This window comes from Nycticebus coucang, chromosome 6, assembly GCF_027406575.1.
Source record: "Nycticebus coucang isolate mNycCou1 chromosome 6, mNycCou1.pri, whole genome shotgun sequence".
NCBI lineage: Eukaryota > Metazoa > Chordata > Mammalia > Primates > Lorisidae > Nycticebus > Nycticebus coucang.
This window is the reverse complement of record NC_069785.1, coordinates 123,581,662-123,601,944: the sequence shown is the minus strand read 5'-3', so window position 1 is coordinate 123,601,944 and position 20,283 is coordinate 123,581,662. Positions and strand designations below refer to the sequence as shown.

The 20,283-nt window shown below is 50.0% G+C and overlaps 1 protein-coding gene across 5 annotated transcripts; it reads left to right on the top strand.

The window, feature by feature from the left end:
- Positions 1-5,125: 5,125 nt before the first annotated feature.
- Positions 5,126-19,755, top strand: HYOU1 (hypoxia up-regulated 1). 5 transcript variants are annotated; one of them, XM_053595209.1, is made up of 26 exons: positions 5,126-5,222; positions 6,201-6,298; positions 6,632-6,725; positions 6,910-6,988; positions 7,135-7,289; positions 7,402-7,478; positions 7,920-8,101; positions 8,347-8,462; positions 10,568-10,760; positions 10,965-11,099; positions 11,221-11,303; positions 11,425-11,557; positions 11,713-11,900; positions 12,179-12,317; positions 13,744-13,804; positions 13,935-14,014; positions 14,423-14,605; positions 15,040-15,212; positions 15,354-15,441; positions 15,563-15,685; positions 15,821-15,954; positions 16,080-16,164; positions 16,797-17,031; positions 17,124-17,174; positions 18,080-18,130; positions 18,255-19,755. In XM_053595209.1, exons 1-26 carry the CDS (start codon positions 5,170-5,172, stop codon positions 18,326-18,328), a joined length of 3,063 nt encoding a protein of 1,020 aa, XP_053451184.1. In that variant the 5' UTR covers positions 5,126-5,169; the 3' UTR covers positions 18,329-19,755. The 5 variants fall into 5 exon arrangements, with proteins under 5 accessions (XP_053451184.1, XP_053451183.1, XP_053451185.1 ...); XM_053595208.1 differs by having other exon boundaries at positions 5,168-5,303; XM_053595210.1 differs by having other exon boundaries at positions 5,220-5,358.
- The last annotated feature ends 528 nt before the right edge of the window (positions 19,756-20,283 follow it).

Below are 20,283 nucleotides of genomic sequence, written 5' to 3'. Positions count from 1 at the left end.
GCGCTATGACACCGTGGCACTCTACCGAGGGCGACAAAGTGAGACTATATCAAAGAAAAAAAAGAAAAAAAAAAAAAACCCAGGAGGCTGAGGCATGAGAATCGCCTAAGCCCAAAGAGCTGGAGGTTGCTGTGAGCTGTGATGCCACAGTACTCTACCGAGGGTGACAAATTGAGACTCTGTCTCTACAAAAAAAAAAAAAGAAAGTGCTTCAAGATTCCAGCTTATGGACAGAAGCACAAATAGGGAGTAGATTGAACTCACTTTCCCCTACTGAGCATATTCCATAATATGCATCAGAATTTTTAGATAATATGTTACCATGTCAGTTGTTAAGACTATGATGAATGGGCTGGGTGTGGTGGTTCATGCCTGTAATCCTAGCACTTAAGGAAGCCGAGACAGGAGGATTGCTTGAGGTCAGGATTTCAAGACCATCCTCAGCAAGAACTAGACCCTGTCTCTACTAAAAATAGAAAAATTGGGTGGTGCCTGTGGCTCAGTGGGTAGGGCACCAGCCCCATATACTGAGGGTGGTGGGTTCGAACCCAGCCCTGGCCAAACTGCAACAAAGAATAGCCAGGCATTGTGGTGGGCACCTGCAGTCCCAGCTATTTGGGAGGCTGGGGCAAGAGGATTGCCTAAGTCCAAGATTTGGAGGTTGCTGTGAGCTGTGACACTATGGCACTCTACCGAGGGTGACAAAGTGAGACTGTCTCCAAAAAACAAAAAAAAGAAAGAAAGAAAAATTAGCCAGGCATTGTGATGGGCACCTGTAGCCCCAGCTACTCCGGAAGCCAAGGCAGGAGAATCTCTTGGACCCAGGGGTTTGAGGTTGGTGTGAGCTAGGCTGATACCACTGTACTCAAGCCCAGGTGGCAAAACAAGACTGTCTCTAAAAAAAAAAAAAAAGACCATGATAAATGTATGTAAAAAAGAGGCTTGGCGCCTGTAGCTCAGCGGCTAGGGCGCCAGCCACGTACAGCAGAGCTGGTAGGTTTGAATCCAGCCTAGCCTGCCAAACAACAATGACAAGTACAACCAAAAAATAGCCGGGTGTTGTGGCAGGTGCCTGTAGTCCCAGCTACTTGGGAGGCTGAGGCAAGAGAATTGCTTAAGCCCAAGAGTTTGAGGTTGCTGTGAGCTGTGTCACCATGGCACTCTAACCTGGGCGACAGCTTAAGACTCTGTCTCAAAAAAAGTATGTAGAAAGAAGCAATGTTAAAGCAGAGATGCAAAGAGCAGATAGAATGCATTTTGTTGGGTGCTTCTCTTGAGTGGAATGGCAGAGGCTCTGCGTCTTCCTCTGATGTCTGAATCTGGTTTTACCTGTTCCCAGTGAGTCTTCTTACTGATGAGGGATGCAAAGGCAGAGATTGGGTTGTCAGGGCAACCAACTGAGACTCTTTGGACTTCCTACCTCACTTCCTTTCCTCCTTTTTATTTAATTTAAATTAATTAATTAATTTATTTTTTTGAGACAGAGTCTCACTTTGTCACCCTTGGTAGAGTGCTGTGTTGTGATAGCTCACAGCAACCTCAAACTCCTTGGGCTTAAGTGATTCTCTTGCCTCAGCCTCCCAAGTAGCTGGGTCTACAGGCACTCCCACAATGCCCGGCTATTTTTTGTTAGAGACTGGGTCTTGCTCTGGCTCAGGCTGGTCTTGAACCTGTGAGCTCAGGCAATCCACCCGCCTCGGCCTCCCAAGTGCTGAGATTACAGGTGTGAGCCACCACCCCCAGTCCCCCTTCCTTTTAACAACTATATATTGAGCACTCCCTGGTCCTGGAATTGTATCACGTGCCCCAAATAGAAATGAACAAGACATGGTCTTTGACCACCACCCTAGGGACATGAAAAGTGCTGATAGTAACTAGCCCTTAACATCATGTAGCAAATTATACCTAACAAGGTGCTTTCACTTTTCGTGGAATCTTCATAGCAACCATCTTCAGAAGAGGTATCATTATCCCAGATGAGAAACAGTCTCAAAGAGGCTAAAGTAAACCTCTCTAGGCAAAAACTTCAAAGCTCTTTGGAAACAATGAGTTCTTCAGTCCCCTAACCTCTAATTAGATCGTTTGTGGGAGTGTGAAGCTTGGTTACATTTATCAGAACATACACCATAGTTTGTCTTTTAGTTATACTCAGCTGAATCCAGGAACTTCAGTGTATTGAGGAATATAAGCAGATAAACTACACAAAAACGATGATGTGTACAAAATTCCCTTACAGTTCTGCATACTGAGAACTTGAGTTATTTAGGAACTAAAGAAAAAGAAACAATACAAATCTTTAGTTTGAGATTAAAGAGGTTGTGAGAATCAAGAACGCAAGGGTGGCGCCTGTGGCTCAGTGGGTTAGGCGCCGGCCCCATATACCAAGGGTGACGTGTTTAAACCCGGCCCCGACAGAACAGCAACAAAAAATAGCTGGGCATGGGCAGTGCCTGTGGCTCAAGGAGTAGGGCGCCGGTCCCATATGCTGGAGGTGGCGGGTTCAAACCCAGCCCCGGCCAAAAACCACAAAAAAAAAAAAATAGCCGGGCACTGTGGCCGGTGCCTGTAGTCCCAGCTACTCGGGAAGCTGAGGCAATAGAATCGCCTAAGCCCAGGAGTCGGAGGTTGCTGTGAGCTGTGACGTCACAGCACCCTACGGAGGGCGACAAAATGAGACTCTGTCTCTAAAAAAAAAGAATGCAAGAATTTGAGCCCAGCAAGGTGTTTCATGGCTGTAATTCCAGCAGTTGGGAGGTTGAGGCGGGTGGTTTGCCTGAGCTCACAGGTTCATGCATTTAAATCTGATGTAATGAAATCATACAGTATGTACTCTGACTTCTGTCACTCAATATTATGTTTGTGGAATTCATTTACATTGTCTCAGGTAATAATAGACCATTTGTTCTCATTGCTGTGTAGAATTCCATTGTGTGAATCTACTATGATTCATTTATCCATCCAACCATTGGTAGAATTTGGGTAATTTTTAATTTGTGGCTGCTATGAATGAAGCTGTTATCCACGGTCTCTTGGCAAACATATATAAATGTATTTATTAAATATAAACCAAAGAATGGGGTTGCTAGGTGGCAATTTTTAAAACTTCTGCTGGCCCAGGATGAAGGCTGATCAACACTACCCTCAGCCCATAATGTAATTTGCACCACTTATAATGTACACATATGCCTTTGCCAATGTGTTAATTTAAATATGTCAGTTTGGCATATGGCCTGTAACATAGCAACTTTCTTCCATTGGGTTTCTGCACTGTCCTTGGGAAGGGGATGTAATCCTGAAATATTAACAAGTAATTCTGGATGAGAACTAGTGAATTCACCGGCCTAGCTCGAGCTAAATCAGTGTTTTACTTAAAAAATTTCCCATTGTTCTACAACTCGTTCTTGTGAAATACTATTCTCTGTTGTCAAAGAGCAAAACAGGTGACTCCCCAGAGAACTTGCACCTGCTGCACCTCCCAGGGGCACAGATGCCTAGGCTGAGGACTGTGGCTGTAATAAACCCTGCTCCCACCAGGGGTTCACTGGAGTTGGGGGCTCTCTTAGGAGCAGGGGAGACTATCTTAGTCACCTAATATGTTTATAATAAGTGAATAAAACCACGGACATATTTGTTTCCCCACAGATTGTGAGGGTAAGGACAAGCTCATACCCCCCACTCCAGATTCTCATCATCTAATAAGCACAGTACTTGCATATCATACCAGTCCAATAAATGTCAAAATGCATCTTGAAACGGATGAGAAGAATCTACTGGATAAGTTGGCCAAAAGTACAATAGAGTCAATTACTGAGAAACAAAATCTTCCTCTTTAGAATTGAACTGAAAACTTGTATGTCCACCATTATGGCTAAACAAACCCCAGGGTTTGAAATGTTCTACAGCAGTAAACAAGGAGATAAGTCATGCTGACAATGGAAAACGCTCCATAATTTATTATTGATTTTAAAAATAACAAATTGCAAGCCATATTTGTATAACATTGTATGGTTTTAAAATATAAGAGCTACGTGTTTCTTTTTCTTTCTTTTGTTTCTTTCTTCCCCTCCCTCTCTTATTTTTATTAAGAGACTGGGTCTTACTGTGAGACCCTGTGGGCAACACAGGGAAAGCCTGGGGTACGAGTGCAGTGGCACAATCATAGCTGGCCTCAAGTGATCCTCTGGCCTCTGCATGAAAGCTACAACTTTCTAGAAAAACATATGTGTGAAGAGAAAAAAGGCCTGTAAGGTTACACAGCACTTTGATAACAGCAGTTACTTCCAGAAGAGAGAGTGTCCCATTCACATTTAAGAAAAATGTGTTCTCCAAGGACGGCGCACACTTCCAGGAGCTGTAAGGTAACAGGGAGTGAGGTGCTTTAACTCTATGATAGAAGCAGTTAGAGAAGGGAAGGCATACACGATTTAATGGAGCAGAACCAGGAGCTTGTGCACGTATGCTCAACCACTTACGTGTAGCCTCACCAATAAAAGTATCTTTCGTGTGTAGCATTACTCGCTTGGAATATTCTTTCTCATACCAAAGGGGCTTAGAGTAAGCAGTCCAAGCCAAATTCCGTCACTGAAACATTGGTTATCTCTGACCCATCGACGAACATTTTTTTGTGGCTTAAGTTTCCTCAATGAAACGGAGGACGTTTGGGGGCAGACTAAGCCTGAAGCGGAGTCATTCTCTGACGTCTATCCAAAGCCTAGGCCACTTCAGTATGAACCAGCCAGCAAGTGCCTCTTCCGCGTGCGGTGGAGGGGATAACCCATCATTCCTGTTCCTCACTAGGGCTCGCCAGGTAACCGGAAGAAGCAGTCCGATCGCTGGACAGACCGTGCGCCCCACTTGCTCCAGGCGAGCGTCACTCCGGACCCCGGGCAGCTAAGCGTTCAGCACCTAGACCGGAAGAAGTCTGGCGGACGCGCCGGAGCGGACGCTGGGGGAGGAGGGAGCGGAACGCGCCGGCCCTGTGACGTGGGCCAATGCCGGGTCAGAGCCGGCAGTTTTCCCCCAACTGGTGGACGGGCCTCCCGGCCGCCCCCAGGGCAGAGTCAGAGCAGGAGGAGGGGGCAGGTCCTAAACGTGGCCCAATGGGAGCACGCGCCGGGCGGTGGGGGCGGGGCCGGGCGCGCGGCGCAGGCCCCCGCGGCGGAGGCTCCAATGAGCGCGCGCCGCGTCCGGGGCCGGCTTGGTGCGCGAGACGCTGCCGAGAGGTTGGTAGCTAATGAAACAGTTTGCAAACCGAGGGGAATAGTGAAGGGCGCAAGTCGTGGGGCGCGCTGCTGGCCTCGTGGGTACGTCCGCGCCGCGTTTGTCTCCGAGCTGGGGCCACAGGAGCGGAGACGAGAGGTAGCGGCGGTGGGGATGGAGATGGGGACCGGCCACCCCTCCTAGCGGAGGCGGCGTGGTGGTTCCGGGGGCGGGTCGGGAGCGGGAGTAAGGGCCGCACGGACGCCGGGGCGCTTGGCCCGGCGCCGTGGGCCCCGCACGCCCTAGGGGTGGCCTGGGATCCGTTTCCGGGAGTGGGAGCCGCCGCCGTCGTCGTCAGGCGAGGCTTAGGTGAACACTGGGTATCCGATACCCTCCCAGCGTAGAACCTCGCTGCTCCGGGTACAGCGTCTGTGTGGACAGCCAGGCCGGGGAGTGGGCTAGGGACGGGGAGTGGGCGGGACTACCTTCAGGGATGCGGAGGAGGAGATAGGCCTTTCTGTCCCAACCACCCACAGCGTCATCACCTATCAGTTCCCGTCCAAGTCCAGCCTGGTTTTGCCCACCAGCGGGGAAGCTCCAGGTGTGGGGAGTAGTCGAACCCTGGGCGGGGATCTCTGGCGGCATCCCAGGTGTTTGAGGACAGGCTTAGTGCCACGGTGTGCCACTTAACTGCCAGTGTAGTGGCCGAAAGGCTCTGGTCTCCTCCCCTTGTCCTAATATCATCTCTGTTTAGGGATGTGGTACAGCTGAGGACCCATGCTGTTTTACTTGGGCCTTTGTGTGGGCACTTCTGGGAATGATTAGAGAGTGCTTGGTACTCATCAGGAGGGAGGGGAGGAGATGTAGGCTGCTCTGCTTTGCCTGAGGATGGGCTAGGTATGAATCTTACACCTTCTCTGTTCAGTGATGTAGTTCTATCTCCTTCACTAAGGGCAGCCACCATCCACTTACAAGTGATTTTTTTTTTCCTCCTCCCCCAGGGGCACAATGGCAGCCACAGTCAAGAGGCAGAGGCCGAGGAGGCTAGCCTGTTGGGCCATAATAGCTGTGCTCTTGGCAGACCTATTGGTCCTGAGTGGTAAGTATCCCAGAGGAAGGATCGAAAAGAATACATGAGCAAGTGATACTTGGCGGAAAGGAGCTGAGGCTCCTCCCTGCTCAGAAGTCTCTTGAATTGCTGGAGCTAGGTTTTTTCTTTTCTTCGTTCTTAGTTTCTCCCTGGGAAGTGTTATGCTTTGATTAGAAGGGCTCAGGAAGGTAGGAGAAGGAGGCTAATAGATAAACCTATTTTCTTTTTTTTGTGGTTTTTTTGGCCGGGGCTGGGTTTGAACCTGCCACCTCCAGCATATGGGACCGGCGCCCTACTCCTTGAGCCATAGGCGTCACCCCGATAAACCTATTTTCTTTCCAGACACGCTGGCAGTGATGTCTGTGGACCTGGGCAGTGAATCCATGAAGGTGGCCATTGTCAAGCCAGGAGTCCCCATGGAAATTGTCTTGAACAAGTGAGAGTGGCTGCAGTGTCAAGGGTGGGGAATTAGGGAGTCTGGGTTCCAGTTGGGTATGTGCTCTTCATAGACCCACAACACACTTTGGTGTCTGAGTAACACAGAGTGTGTGTGTATCTCGAGGCTTCTTAGTCCACATTCTGCTACAGGCCAGTCTGGGCCCAATGTCTTTTTTCCTTAGGGAATCCCGGAGGAAAACTCCAGTGACTGTGACCCTGAAAGAAAATGAAAGATTCTTTGGAGACAGTGCAGCAAGCATGGTGAGCTAACAGCTTCCTTCCCAGAGTGGTGGGCAGAGGAGAGGGGTTGGTAAACCCTGGAGTTTGTTTCTTTATCAAGCTCTGTGATGTAAGATACAGGTGATGGTGGGCTTGGCAGCCTAATACTCAGCGCTTTTACCTCTTAGGCCATCAAGAATCCAAAGGGCACCCTACGTTACTTCCAGCACCTCTTGGGGAAACAGGCAGATAACCCCCATGTGGCCCTTTATCAAGCCCGATTCCCAGAGCATGAGCTAAACTTTGACCCAGAGAGGCAGACCGTGCGCTTCCAGATTAGCCCGTGAGTGTTTTGTTGGGGAAGGTGGGCTCAGCAGCCCTGCTGTGCTCTTCACTGCCCTGTTCTACGTTAACGCTTGGCTTTCCTTGCCTCCACCTCCCCTCTCTCCCCTCAGGCAGCTGCAGTTCTCACCGGAGGAGGTGCTAGGCATGGTTCTTAATTACTCTCGTTCCTTGGCTGAAGATTTTGCAGGTGAGTGGCCAAGTTGGCCAGTGGTGGCCAGCCTCCCCCAGATCTAAGGCAGTGATACTCAGAAAGAAGCAATTTTGCCTCTCAGGGAACATCCAGCTATGTCTGAAGACATATTAGGTTGTTACAACTGGGAAGATGTTACTGATGCCTAGTGGGTAGAGGCCAGGATGCTGCTATACGTTCTACAGTGCACAGGATAAGGATTACCTGCTTCAAGGAGGATTATTCAAGCCCGAGAGTTTGAGGTTGCAGTGAACTATGATGACACCACTGCACTCGAGCCTGGAGACAGAGCAAAAAACAACAAAACACCCCCACACACACACACACACACACCCCTACCCATACAATTGTCTCCCCCCAAATGTGAGTAGTGTCAAGGTTGGGAAGCCTCATCTACAATATGGAACTGGTGGAGCCTTATTCTGTTGTCCTCTGTAGAGCAGCCCATCAAGGACGCAGTGATCACTGTGCCAGCCTTCTTTAACCAGGCCGAGCGCCGAGCTGTACTGCAGGCTGCTCACATGGCTGGTCTCAAAGTGCTGCAGCTCATCAATGATAACACTGCCACCGCTCTCAGCTATGGTGTCTTCCGCCGGAAAGATATCAATACCACTGCACAGGTGAGCCGGGAAAGTCACCTGAAGACGTATAAGGAGGCTGAGTCTGAGGATGCAGGCCACTTGGCCCATTTTGCATCTAGTTTGCATGATGGCTGGCCCTTGAAAAAAAATGTAGCACCAGCCTCCTCAGCCCCTGTGGAAGTTCTTCAGCTTTACATGGAAAGTCAGGCAGCCCCTTGGAGGCAGGCACAAGCCCTGGAGTTTGATAAAGTTCCTATGACACTTCTTTAATATCTCTTCTGCAGAATATCATGTTCTATGACATGGGCTCAGGCAGCACTGTGTGCACCATCGTGACCTACCAAACTGTAAAGACTAAGGAAGCTGGAGTGCAGCCACAACTGCAGATCCGGGGAGTAGGGTAAGCAGGTACTGGGGGGAGGGCTTTCTGTCAAGACCCGTGGGTCCGGGATTTCTTCTTGGAGGAGCAAGTGCTTCACTTTCCTGCTCTCTGCGTGAATGCTGTCCTGGATAAAGCATCAGTCATGGTGGGGGACCACTCCCAAAGAGTAAGGGAAAGCTGGAGAGAAGAGGACAGTTTGGGAAGACTGAAAGGCCAGGAACTTCCTGAACTTAAAGAAATCTACAAGGCTGCAGGTCATAATGTGGGGTGTCAGATTCAATCTTTTTTTTTAATTTTTGGTCTCTTGTTTGCAGTTCACTTAAATAACTTATCACTGTTGTCTTATTTCTTGAACCGATCTTTTCACATCTTGTCTTCACCATTACTACCCTAGTCCAAGCTACAGTCACCTCTTACCTGCAGAATTAAAACAGATCTCCTTGGCTTGGCACCTATAGCTCAGTGGTTAAGGCGCCAGCCACGTGCACTGGGGCTGGTGGTTTCGAACCTGGCCAGGGCCTGCTAAAACAACAATGACAACAATAACAAAAAAATAGCCAGGTGTTGTGGCAGACATCTGTAGTCCCAGCTACTTGAGAGGCTAAGGCAAAACAAAAAAAAAAAAAAGAGAGATCTCCTTGTTTCTGGTGACATCTGCTTTCAGTTTTTCAGTTGTCGCTAGAGGGTTCCTTTTTTTTTTTTTCCCAGACAGTCTCAAGTTGTTGCCCTGGATAGGCATCATAGCTCATAGCAACCTCCAACTCTTCAGCTCAAGAAATCCTCTCTTGCCTCAGTTTTTTTTTTTTTTTTTTTTTGATACGGAGTCTCACTGTGTCACCCTAGGTAGAGTGCTGTGGTGTCACAGCTCATAGCAACCTCAAACTCTTGGGCTTAAGCGATTTTCTTGCCTCAGTCTCCCAAGTAGCTGGGACTTCAGGTGCCCGCCACAACGCCCGGCTATTTTTTTTGTTTTTAGAGACAGAGTCTCATTTTGTTGCCCTTGGTATAGTTCCTTAGCGTCACAGCTCACAGTAACCTCTAGCTCTTGGGCTTAGGCGATTCTCTTGCCTCAGCTTCCCAAGTAGCTGGGATTACAGGCGCCCGCCACAAAGCCCGGCTATTTTTTTTGTTGCAATTTGGCCGGGGCCGGGTTCAAATCTACCACCCTTGGTATATGGGGCCGGTCCCTACTCACTGAGCCACAGGTGCCACCGCCAATGCCCAGCTATTTTTCTGTTGCAGTTGTCATTGTTGCTTAGCTGGCTGGGGCCAGGCTTGAACCTGCTAGCCTTGATATATGTGGCTGTCACTGTAACCACTGTGCTATAGACACCGACCCTTTTTTTCCTATTTTTAGTGTGGAGGGGGAGGGGTTCTCACTTTTGCTCAGGCTGGTCTCACACTTGTGAGCTCAAGCAACAATCCACCCACCTCAGCCTCTCAGAGTGCTAGGATTACAGGCATGAGACACCATGCTTGGCCCCTTCAGTCACTTTGAATCTCTGTGCTATCTCGGCCCTAACTCTTGCCTCTAAGCCTGAGCCCTCTTGCTTTGAGCCTCTGCCAAGTGATAACTTGGCTTCCTTTGGAACTTGCTATACTCTCTCCCATCTCAGAGTCTTTACAAATGTTATTCCAACTGTCTAGAACATTTTTTTGTGTCCACTTAGTTCATTCCAGCTCATCCTTCAAGTTTCAATTCAAGCATCACTTTTTCAGGGAGGCTTCCCTGGATGTCCACAATAGCTCATGTCTCCCAGGCACATATTCTGCTGGCATTGTCAGCCTCACCTGTATTACACGGATGGCTCTAAGTTCACATTTTTGGTAGCAGGGACCCTATCTCTCCCCCATTCTTCCTGCCACATTTATGTTCCCAAAGATAAGCACATGATTGATGCTCAGTAAATACTGTGGAAAGATTGGGTGTGTAACTATCACTGTGAGGTGTTAGCTGTGCTGTGGTGAGTTGAGGATGTAGTGTATGTCCACACTTAGGGCATTAGGGTAAACAAGGTCCCCCCAAATGGTGACAGTGCCATAGGGGATAGAGTCAGGCTCCTGTGCAGATGTTGGGAACCTGTGTGTTCCTCACACTTTTTTCTTCTTCCTTTTCTGAACAGGTTTGACCGTACCCTTGGGGGCCTGGAGATGGAGCTCCGACTGCGTGAGCACCTGGCTGGACTTTTCAACGAGCAGCGAAAGGGCCAGAGGACAAAGGATGTGCGAGAGAACCCACGTGCCATGGCCAAGCTGCTACGTGAGGCTAATCGGCTCAAAACGGTCCTGAGTGCCAATGCCGACCACATGGCACAGGTGCCTACTTACATGTGTCTGTTTTGAGGGCAATCTTGTCTCATCTAGAGGGTGGAGGACCCTGGCTGCTTGTGCCTGGCATGGCCTGTCCCATTCTTATCCCTCTGCCATCCTTCCAAAGTCCTATTCCTTTCGTTTCTGTCCTGCCCACCCAGAGAGCAGGACCTGGGCAAGAACTCCCTGACACTCCTCATCCTTCTGCAGATCGAGGGCCTGATGGACGATGTGGACTTCAAGGCAAAAGTGACTCGAGTGGAATTTGAGGAGCTGTGTGCAGACTTGTTCGAGCGGGTGCCTGGGCCTGTACAGCAGGCTCTGCAGAGTGCCGGGATGAATTTGGTGAGGGGGCAGGGACAGGTGGGAAATGGGAAGGAGACACATGGGACATCAAGGAAGAGTCAGTCCTGAGGAGGAGGTTAACTTCATGCTGTCCCAGCCCTCATTCTTCCCCTCCTGGCAGGATGAGATCGAGCAGGTGATCCTGGTGGGTGGGGCCACTCGAGTCCCCAAAGTTCAGGAGGTGCTGCTGAAGTCCGTGGGCAAGTGAGTGTGGGGGCAGGGGCATTGGATCTAGTTCTGCCTGGGATGGGGCTACAGGGCTGAGGGGGGGAGTCCAGGCTGAGTGCTCTAGGGTCGACAGTGCTGAAGCTTAGAACTTTCCTAGGGAGGAGCTAGGGAAGAACATCAATGCAGATGAAGCGGCTGCCATGGGAGCTGTGTACCAGGCAGCTGCACTGAGCAAAGCCTTCAAGGTGAAGCCATTTGTAGTCCGAGATGCAGTGGTCTACCCCATCCTGGTGAGTAAGCCTGACTGATCAGGCAACAGGCTCCCTTTGCCTTTCCAACTAGGATCTTTCCTCCTGCTGCCCTTGATCTTTTGCTAGAGGATTCCCCCCACCTTGCCCATCCCCCACCTGAGAACCTGTTTGCCTTCTCTCTGCCTGCTGTGTAGGTGGAGTTCACCAGGGAAGTAGAGGAAGAGCCTGGGGTTCGTAGCCTGAAGCACAATAAACGTGTCCTCTTCTCTCGGATGGGACCCTACCCTCAACGCAAAGTCATAACCTTTAACCGCTATAGCCATGATTTCAACTTCCACATCAACTATGGTGACCTGGGCTTCCTGGGGCCAGAGGAGCTTCGGTGAGGGGCAAGGGAGATAGGGTGGGAGCTCCAGGGAGGAGGTAGTATGGCTGCAGATGACTTGAGGATTGAGGGTGAGGGAGGAAGTGGGGGTCAAAGGGCTGCAACAGGGGAAGCAGGCAGTGGGGTTAGGGTTAGGTTGTAAGTAGCTTCTCTGGAGAATGTGTCTATCCTCCTGAGTATGTCCTGGAGGAGGGCCCTGACATCTTGTGCTAGGAGTCTGTGTAGTCTAGAATTGGAGGTGGGTCTCCTCGAACTCCTCTTTCCTCCCCAACCAGGGTATTTGGCTCCCAAAATCTGACCACAGTGAAGCTAAAAGGTGTGGCTGAGAGCTTCAAGAAGTATCCTGACTACGAGTCCAAGGGCATCAAGGCTCACTTCAATCTGGATGAGAGTGGTGTACTCAGTCTAGACAGGGTGAGAGCAAAAGGAGACCCTGGGTGCAGCCAAAGGCCCAGGCTCTGCCAGTCTTTTTTTTTTTTTTTTTTGAGACAGAGCCTCAAGCTATCGCCCTGGGTGGAGTGCCGTGGTGTCACAGCTCACAGCAACCTCCAACTCTTGGGCTTAAGCGATTCTCTTGCCTCAGCCTCCCTAGTAGCTGGGACTACAGGTGCCCGCCACAATGCCTGGCTATTATTTGGTTGTAGTCGTCATTGTTGTTTGGCAGGCCCAGGCTGGATTTGACCTGCCAGCTCTGGTGTATGTGGCTGGCACCTTAGCTGCTTGAGCTACAGGTGCCAAGCCGGCCCTGCCAGTCTTTTCCAAAACAAGTTCCATGTGATATTAAGACAAGATCACCAGGCCAGGTGCGAAGGTTCATACCTGTAATCCTACCATTCTTGGAGGCCGAGGTGGGTGGATCACTTGAGCTGGAGAGTTCAAGAACAGCCTGAGCAACCATGAGACCCTGTTTCTAAAAGTAGTTGGATGTTGTAGGGGGTGCCAGTAGTCCCAGCTACTTGGGAGGCTAAGGCAAGAGGATTACATGAGCCCAAGAGTTTGAGATTTCTGTGAGCTATGACAGCAGGGCACTCCACTGATGGCAACAAAATGAAACTCTGTCTCAAAAAAAAAAAAAAAAAGACCTCATCATAGTTTGAGAATCAGACAAATCTTGGTTCTAAACACAGCTAAGCAATCACCTGGTGTGGGCTACCTAATAGACTATTAGTGCTTATGGACATTGTAAATTTCTTAGCAAGAACTGTGGGATGATTGAGGAACTCATTTTTGAAGAGCAGGTCTGGGGATTAGTATCTTTAGAACATAGTAGGGGAAATGACAGTTCATACTGTTAATGGGTGGAGAAGTGAGGAGCTCTGAGGGGGAAAGAGCAAGCTATGATCTGTCCTCAGAGGGGTTATAGTCAAAGTGATAGGTGAGTCCCCGAGTCTTTACATGAGTCAGATGAGGCCAGGCCTGCACAGCTGCAAGTCCTGGGGCACACACCCACTTCAGTAAGGGTGTTTGTGGAGAAAAGGTGGCCTAGTGTGTGTGTTCTTTAATTTGAACCTGTTTCGAGGCCAGGCATGGTGGCTTACACCTATAATCCCAGCACTTGGGAGGCTGAGGCAGGTAGATTGCCTGGGCTCACAGATTCGAGAGCAGCCTGAGCCAGAGCAAGACCCCCGTCTTTAAAAATAGCCAGGCATTGTGGCAGGCGCCTGTAGTCCGAGCTACTTGGGAGGCTGAAGCAAGAGAATCACTTAAACCCAGGAGTTTGAGGTTGCTGTGAGGTAGGACGCCCTGGCACTGTTATCAAGGGTAACAAAGTGAGACTATCTCAAAAAAAAAAAAAATAATAATAATAATAATAGTAATAATAATTTGAACCTGTTTTCAGGTGGAGTCTGTATTTGAGACACTGGTGGAAGACAACCCAGAAGAAGAATCGACCCTGACCAGTAAGAGTGTGCATTCGTGTGTGAGAGAGAATACACTCGTGTGCAGTTTGGGCAGGTGGACAGGGCATCATGGGAAGTAGAGTCACTGCTGTGGTCCACTTTTGAGTCTTTGGGTTATCTTCCCCCCTAGAACTTGGCAACACCATTTCCAGCCTATTTGGAGGTGGTACCTCACCAGATGCCAAAGAGAACGGTACTGATACTGTCCAGGTGAGCTCAGGACAGAGCCAGGGAGCATGGAGGAGGGAGTGTGGTGGCAGACAGTGGCACCTGGGTGGGCAGTGGGGGTGGGCCTCCCCACCTCTTGGTCCATGATGAGGTTAACTGTATACTCCTCAGATACTGGGCTCTGAACAGTTCCCTATACCAGAATTCCCAAGGCCTATTTCCCTCCAGCTCCATGTGCTCTCTCTTTGTCCAACTAAACCATTATAGTCCAAATAGCCCACTGATCGCTTCTATACGGTTGTCACCTATCTGCCCCCAAATTGTGTCCTGAGAAGTGCACCTTCAAATTCAAAGCAAGAACCTTAGGGATCGGACGTTGCTGAGGCCAGGCCTGACCTGTGGGCTCTGCTCGTGATTGCTGTGTGCAGGGTGCCTGTGATTACTTTGCAGGAGGAGGAGAGCCCTGCAGAGGGGAGCAAGGATGAGCCTGGGGAGCAAGTGGAGCTCAAGGAGGAAGGCGAGGCCCCAGTGGAGGACACCTCTCAGCCCCCACCGCCTGAGCCTAAGGGGGACACAGCCCCTGAGGGAGAAAAGGTTTCAGAAGAAGAAAATGCGTTCAAGGCAGAGGCCCAGGTGAGCCGTGGGTAGAGTAAGGCTGGTATAGACCCAGAGGCTAAGGAAGTGGAGGCCTACCTATTTTTGGATTTTTTTTTTTTTTTTTTGAGACAGAGTCTCACTTTGTGGACCCTGGTAGAGTGCCATGGCATCATAGCTCACAGCAACCTTAGATCCTTGGGCTCAAGCGATTCTCTTGCCTCTGCCTCTGGAGTAGCTGGGATTACAGACACCCACCACAATACCCGGCTATTTTTAGAGGCGGGGTCTCCTCTAGCTCAGGCTCTGGATCTTAGGACCTCAAGCAGTCCGCCTTCCTCAGCCTCCCAGAGTACTAGGATTACAGCCATGAGCCACCGCATCCGGCCCAGGAAGCCTACTTTCTTTCTTGCCCAATGGAGAATGTAGAAGGTCTGAGGCTTTTCCTGACATTACTGACTCTTCCCACCCAGAAGCCAAGTGAGAAGGGGGAGGCAGGGCCTGAGGGCATCCCTCAAGCCCCAGAGGAAGAAAAGAAGCAGAAGCCTGCCAGGAAGCAGAGAATGGTAGAGGAGATCGGAGTGGAGCTGGTTGTTTTGGACCTGCCTGACTTGCCAAAGGATGAGCTGGCTCATTCAGTGCAGAAGTAAGGACCCCCCAGCTTTTCTGCACACACGGGTGTGCTGGGCAGGGTTGGGATGATTCTCTTGGGAGGGAGAGAGCTGTCTGACTTGGGGTCAGAGTTCTAACCTGCCCTCCCTTTTCCCTGCCCCTCCTTGTCCCACAGGCTTCAGGACTTGACACTCCGAGACCTGGAGAAGCAGGAACGGGAGAAAGCTGCCAACAGCTTGGAAGCATTCATCTTTGAGACCCAGGTCAGTAGGCTGGCAGGCAGCACCCTCAGCCCCTTGGGCTTGTGTTTTGGGGCATCTGGCTCTGCAAGCCTTGCCCTTGGTCTTGCTGCATGCATGCTTTTGTTCATGTGTCCCTCCCTAGGACAAGCTATACCAGCCTGAGTACCAGGAAGTGTCCACCGAAGGGCAGCGTGAGGAGATCTCTGGGAAACTCAGTGCTGCGTCCACCTGGCTGGAGGACGAGGGTTTTGGGTCCACCACAGCGGTGAGGAGCCTCCTGGGACATGGTGGGTGGGATGAAAGCTCTCCCAGGGAAAGGGAGCAAAGAGAGCTGGGACACAAGCTCATAGGCTCTGTCATCCATTCAACCCCTCTCTCCCATCCCACCCACATCCACCAGATGTTGAAGGAGAAGCTGACTGAGCTAAGGAAGCTATGCCAAGGGCTATTTTTTCGGGTGGAAGAGCGCAAGAAGTGGCCTGAACGGCTGTCTGCCCTTGATAATCTCCTCAACCATTCCAGCATGTTCCTCAAGTGAGTGGCGCTTGTGACCTTCTTTATTCAGTCCTGTGAAGGCCACTGACTCCCATTCCTGTCAGCTTCCTATTCTCTGCACCCCAGGTCCCTTCATCTAGGGCTGATTGTCTTCTGGGTTCTAGGGGGGCCCGACTCATCCCAGAAATGGACCAGATCTTCACTGAGGTAGAGATGACAACCCTGGAGAAAGTCATCAATGAGACCTGGGTAATCACTGTAGATACTTGCCTGGATATGTAGCTGGCGCCCTGTGCCATCCTAGGCCATGTGGGAGGGTCAAAGGGCTGTGTCTAGCATGGCACCTAGTTGGAAAGGCAGAAGATGTTTGCATTTCAGCCCACAAATTTGATTTGTCCCAAACGAGGCCCATAGCCATAAGAGTCACTGGACTGGAGAAGCAACAGAGCCCCTCCTTGTGTGGAAAGAGAAGGCTGCTTTGAGGTGCTGGGATTTGAGCTGGGCTCAGAAGATGGGCCAGGGTTTGGTTAGGTTAGACTGATTCTTCATGTGAAGCCAAAACTTTGAAAATGTGTTAGAGACTTCTTAAGAGCCACAGCTCAGAAGTTGAGAAGCAAGAAAGGAATAATCTTCAAAGGTTCGTTCAGCTGTAGTTACTCTGGAGCGGTAGGATGTAGGCCAGAAACGTGCAGTTTGGAGAGCCTTGAAGGCCATCTAAGGATTCTGCCCACCCCCTGGGACTGAGGCCAGTAGTGGTGGAGAGATTTGCAGTCTGAGGGAAGAGCCTGAAGCTGGTTGGGGGTGCGATTCCCTCTGGGCCAGAGACATCTGCTCTCTTCTCTTCACGGCTAGCTCTGAGCCTGTCCTGGTCTCATCCACAGGCCTGGAAGAATGCAACTGTGGCTGAGCAGGCCAAGCTTCCCGCCACAGAGAAGCCCGTGTTGCTCTCAAAAGACATAGAAGCCAAGATGATGGCCCTGGACCGCGAGGTGCAGTATCTGCTCAATAAGGCCAAGTTTGCTAAGCCCCGGCCAAGGCCCAAGGACAAGAATGGGACTAGGCCAGAGCCTCCTGTCAATGCCAGTGACCAGGGGGAGAAGGTCATCCCTCCTGCAGGTAAGGGCTGAATGCCTAGTTACAGGCTGTGCTGGGCAGGGAAAAGGCCTCCTTTCCTCCTGTGCTACATCTTACTCCTGGTTTCCTTCCAGGCCAGACTGAAGATGCAAAGCCCCTTTCAGAACCTGAGAAAGCAGAGACTCGTGAGTTGGGCAAACTAGTGGGGAACATGTGTATCGTATTAGCCCAGGGTAGGCAAAATGTCAGGCACAGCCTGTTTCTGGACAGCCCATGAGCTGAGAATGGGCTTTTCATTTTTATTTATATATATATATATATATACATATATATACATACATACATATATATATATATATTTTTTATACAGGCAGAGTCTCACTTTGTTGCCCTTGGTAGAGTGCTGTAGTGTCATAGCTCACAGCAACATCAGTCTGTCGCTTGGGCTTAAGCCATCCTCTTGCCTCAGTTTTTCATTTTTAGTAGAGATGGGGTCTGACTCTCGGGCTGGTCTGGAACTTGTGGGCTCAAGCAGTCCACCCACCTTAACCTCTCAGAGTGCTAGGAGTACAGGTGAGAGCCACCACACCCAGCAGGCTTTACTTATTTAAAGAGTTGTTTTAAAAAGAAAAGAAACAAGGGGGGTTGGGGGAGGCTCAAGCCTGTAATCTTAGCACTCTGGGAGGCTGAGGCAGGTGAATTGCTTGACCTCAGGAGTTTGAGACCAGCCTGAGCAAGAGCGAGACCCCATCTCTACTAAAAATAGAAAAATAACTGAGGCAAGACAAGAGTTTGGGGTTGCTAGGAGCTATGATGATGCCATGGCATTCTGCTCAGGGTAACAGAGTTAGACTCTCAAAAAAAAAAAAGGCTGGGCGCCAGTAGTTCCGTGTTTAGAGCTCTGGCTCTGTGTACCAAGGGTGGGTAGCAGGGTTCAAACCCTGGCCCAGGCCTGCTTCACACACAAAAGAATAGGCAAAGAAACCAAATATGACCTACATTATACAATATTTACTACCTGGCTCTTTATAGAAAAAGTTGGCCAAACCCTCCCTTCTGCAAAGACTAACCCATTCCTTCTCCAAAGCAGGGTCTGAACCAGTAGACAGTGAGCCTCTGGAGTTAGGAGGTCCTGGAGCAGGTGAGGATGGGGCTGGGGGAATGCTGGGAAGCCTGGTGGGGCTGAGGAGAATTTCTGCAAAGAACTGAAGCCAGTACCCTGTGCTTCACCTGCTGTTAATTCCTTTGCTCTCCCCACCTCCCAGGAGAATCTGAACAGAAGGAACAGCCAACAGGACCCACAGGACAGAAGAGGCCTTTGAAGAATGATGAACTATAACCCCCACCTCCCATTTCCCCATTTATCTCCACCCCCTTCTCCCACCACCTCTATTTATTAAACATCAAGTGTGGGGGGAGGGGTTGGTCCTGCCCTGGTAGGGGGAGCTCAAGTTCCTTTTCTCTCACCTGTGATTGGAGGTGTGGGGAAGGGGAAGGAAGAGACAGCTAACTGGTTCCTTCTGCAGTAGCTCTGTGGTTTAAAAACGGAAATTGTTCTCTTCCCCGTCCTGCCCCCTGGTTCCCTACCCATCTAGGCCCTAAATTTGGGAAAAATCACTATTATGTCTTAATTCTTTGCCTGTGGGTAGGTGAGAGAATGGCTGTTAGTGGTTGACAGAGACCTGGTGGTGGGAAGGATGTTGAAGAAGTTCCCAGTCTTCTCTGGTCGTTCTTCTTCCCTCCTTTCCTCTTCCACCACTAGAGCAACATCCCATTCGTGCCAGTGTCTGCGGGGCCTTGGTTACTAGTTTGGTTTCTGAGTGCCTATCTATGCTCTTTTCTCCCTCCCTGGTCTTCTCTTTCCCTGAGCACACCCACCCCCATCTGGCTGCTTTTCCCATGGGTTTCCTTGACCTCCTGGTGTAAGTTGAACAGTTCTCTGCCTCTTGCCCAAAGCTCTTCATCTGGACTGACTGAAGTAAGTCTAAATGTGTTCCTGCCTGTGTGGATGACCCTAGTGGCCAGAATAGGTTGGGACAAAGAGAAGGGAATCTACTGCCTGCCTCTGAGTGCCATGCGTGAAAGCCCTGGCTCTCCCATCTGCGGGCTGTTGGGGCATGGAGAATAGTTGGTGTGGGATGCCAGCAACCTGCGGCATCTGTATCTGAATCTGTATCTTCCCAGCAGCCTGGCAGCCCAGGTACTCGTAACTACCTGCTCCCTTCTCTCTCCTGCTGTCCTGCCCTTCCAGACAGATCCTTTCTCACCCTCCCTCAACCCGGGCTGACCAAAATGTGCTTTCTACTGTGAGCCCCTATCCCAAGACCCTGGGGGAAGACCACATGGTGTGAATGTAAAATTGCCACCTCTTTGAGGCAAGCTGTATGGGTGAAGGAAGGTCAGGACTGGCCTTCCATTGCTCTGCTAGGTTTGGAGGGGCCCTCCTCACCATGCTGAGGTCTAGGAGGCCCGTCCGCCAGTATTCCGTCTGTAGCAGGAGCTAGGGCTACTGCCCCAGCTTGGGGAAAAGAGCAAACCTAACCTAGTTGTGTCAATCATTTTCTCATTTTTTCCCTCCCCCCTTTTTTTTCTTTTGTTTTGCCACATTGGCAGAGATGGGACTTAAGAGTCCTACCCCTTCTCTCCCCTTGTATGTTTTTGAGTTCTTTCTTTAGCAGTTGAAGCTGGTTGGACAGGTTTGAGTCAAATTGTACTTTGCTCCATTGTTAATTGAGAAACTGTTTCAATAAAATATTCTTTTCTACAGTTTGTGTGCTGTGATTTTTTTTTTTTTTTTAATTTTAGAGATTAAGTTTCATTATGGCATGAAGGCTGGTCTGAAACTCCTGGCCTCAAGCACCAATCCTCCCACCTCAGCCTACCAAAGTGCTGGGATTACAGACATGAGCCACCACACCTGGACATGTACTATGATTTTTTTTTTTTAATGTGTTTATCTCAGGTGGCTCCTCTGGCTCAGTGAGTAGGGCACCAGCCCCATATACTGAGGGTAGTGGGTTCGAACCCGGCCCCAGCCAAATTGCAACAACAAAATACCTGGGCACTGTGGCGGACGCCTGTAGTCCCACCTACTCGGGAGGCTGAGGCAAGAGAATCGCCTAAGCCCAAGAGCTGGAGGTTGCTGTGAGCTGTGATGCCATACTCAACCAAGGGCGACAAAGTGAGACTGTCTCTAAAAAAACATAATAAGTGTGTTTATCTCTGAACCGAAGTAATGTTCAGAAAATAGTATTTAGTAAAGACAATTTGGTAAATAGTAATTGAAAAAACATT

Excerpts from the sequence above, each read along its gene's own strand:
- HYOU1 (XM_053595208.1), top strand. The coding sequence starts at position 5,170 with ATGAGCGCGCGCCGCGTCCGGGGCCGGCTTGGTGCGCGAGACGCTGCC. Across the intron at positions 15,442-15,562 it reads CATTCATCTTTGAGACCCAG|GACAAGCTATACCAGCCTGA; the intron begins GTCAGTAGGCTG and ends GTCCCTCCCTAG. Across the intron at positions 15,686-15,820 it reads GTTTTGGGTCCACCACAGCG|ATGTTGAAGGAGAAGCTGAC; the intron begins GTGAGGAGCCTC and ends CACATCCACCAG.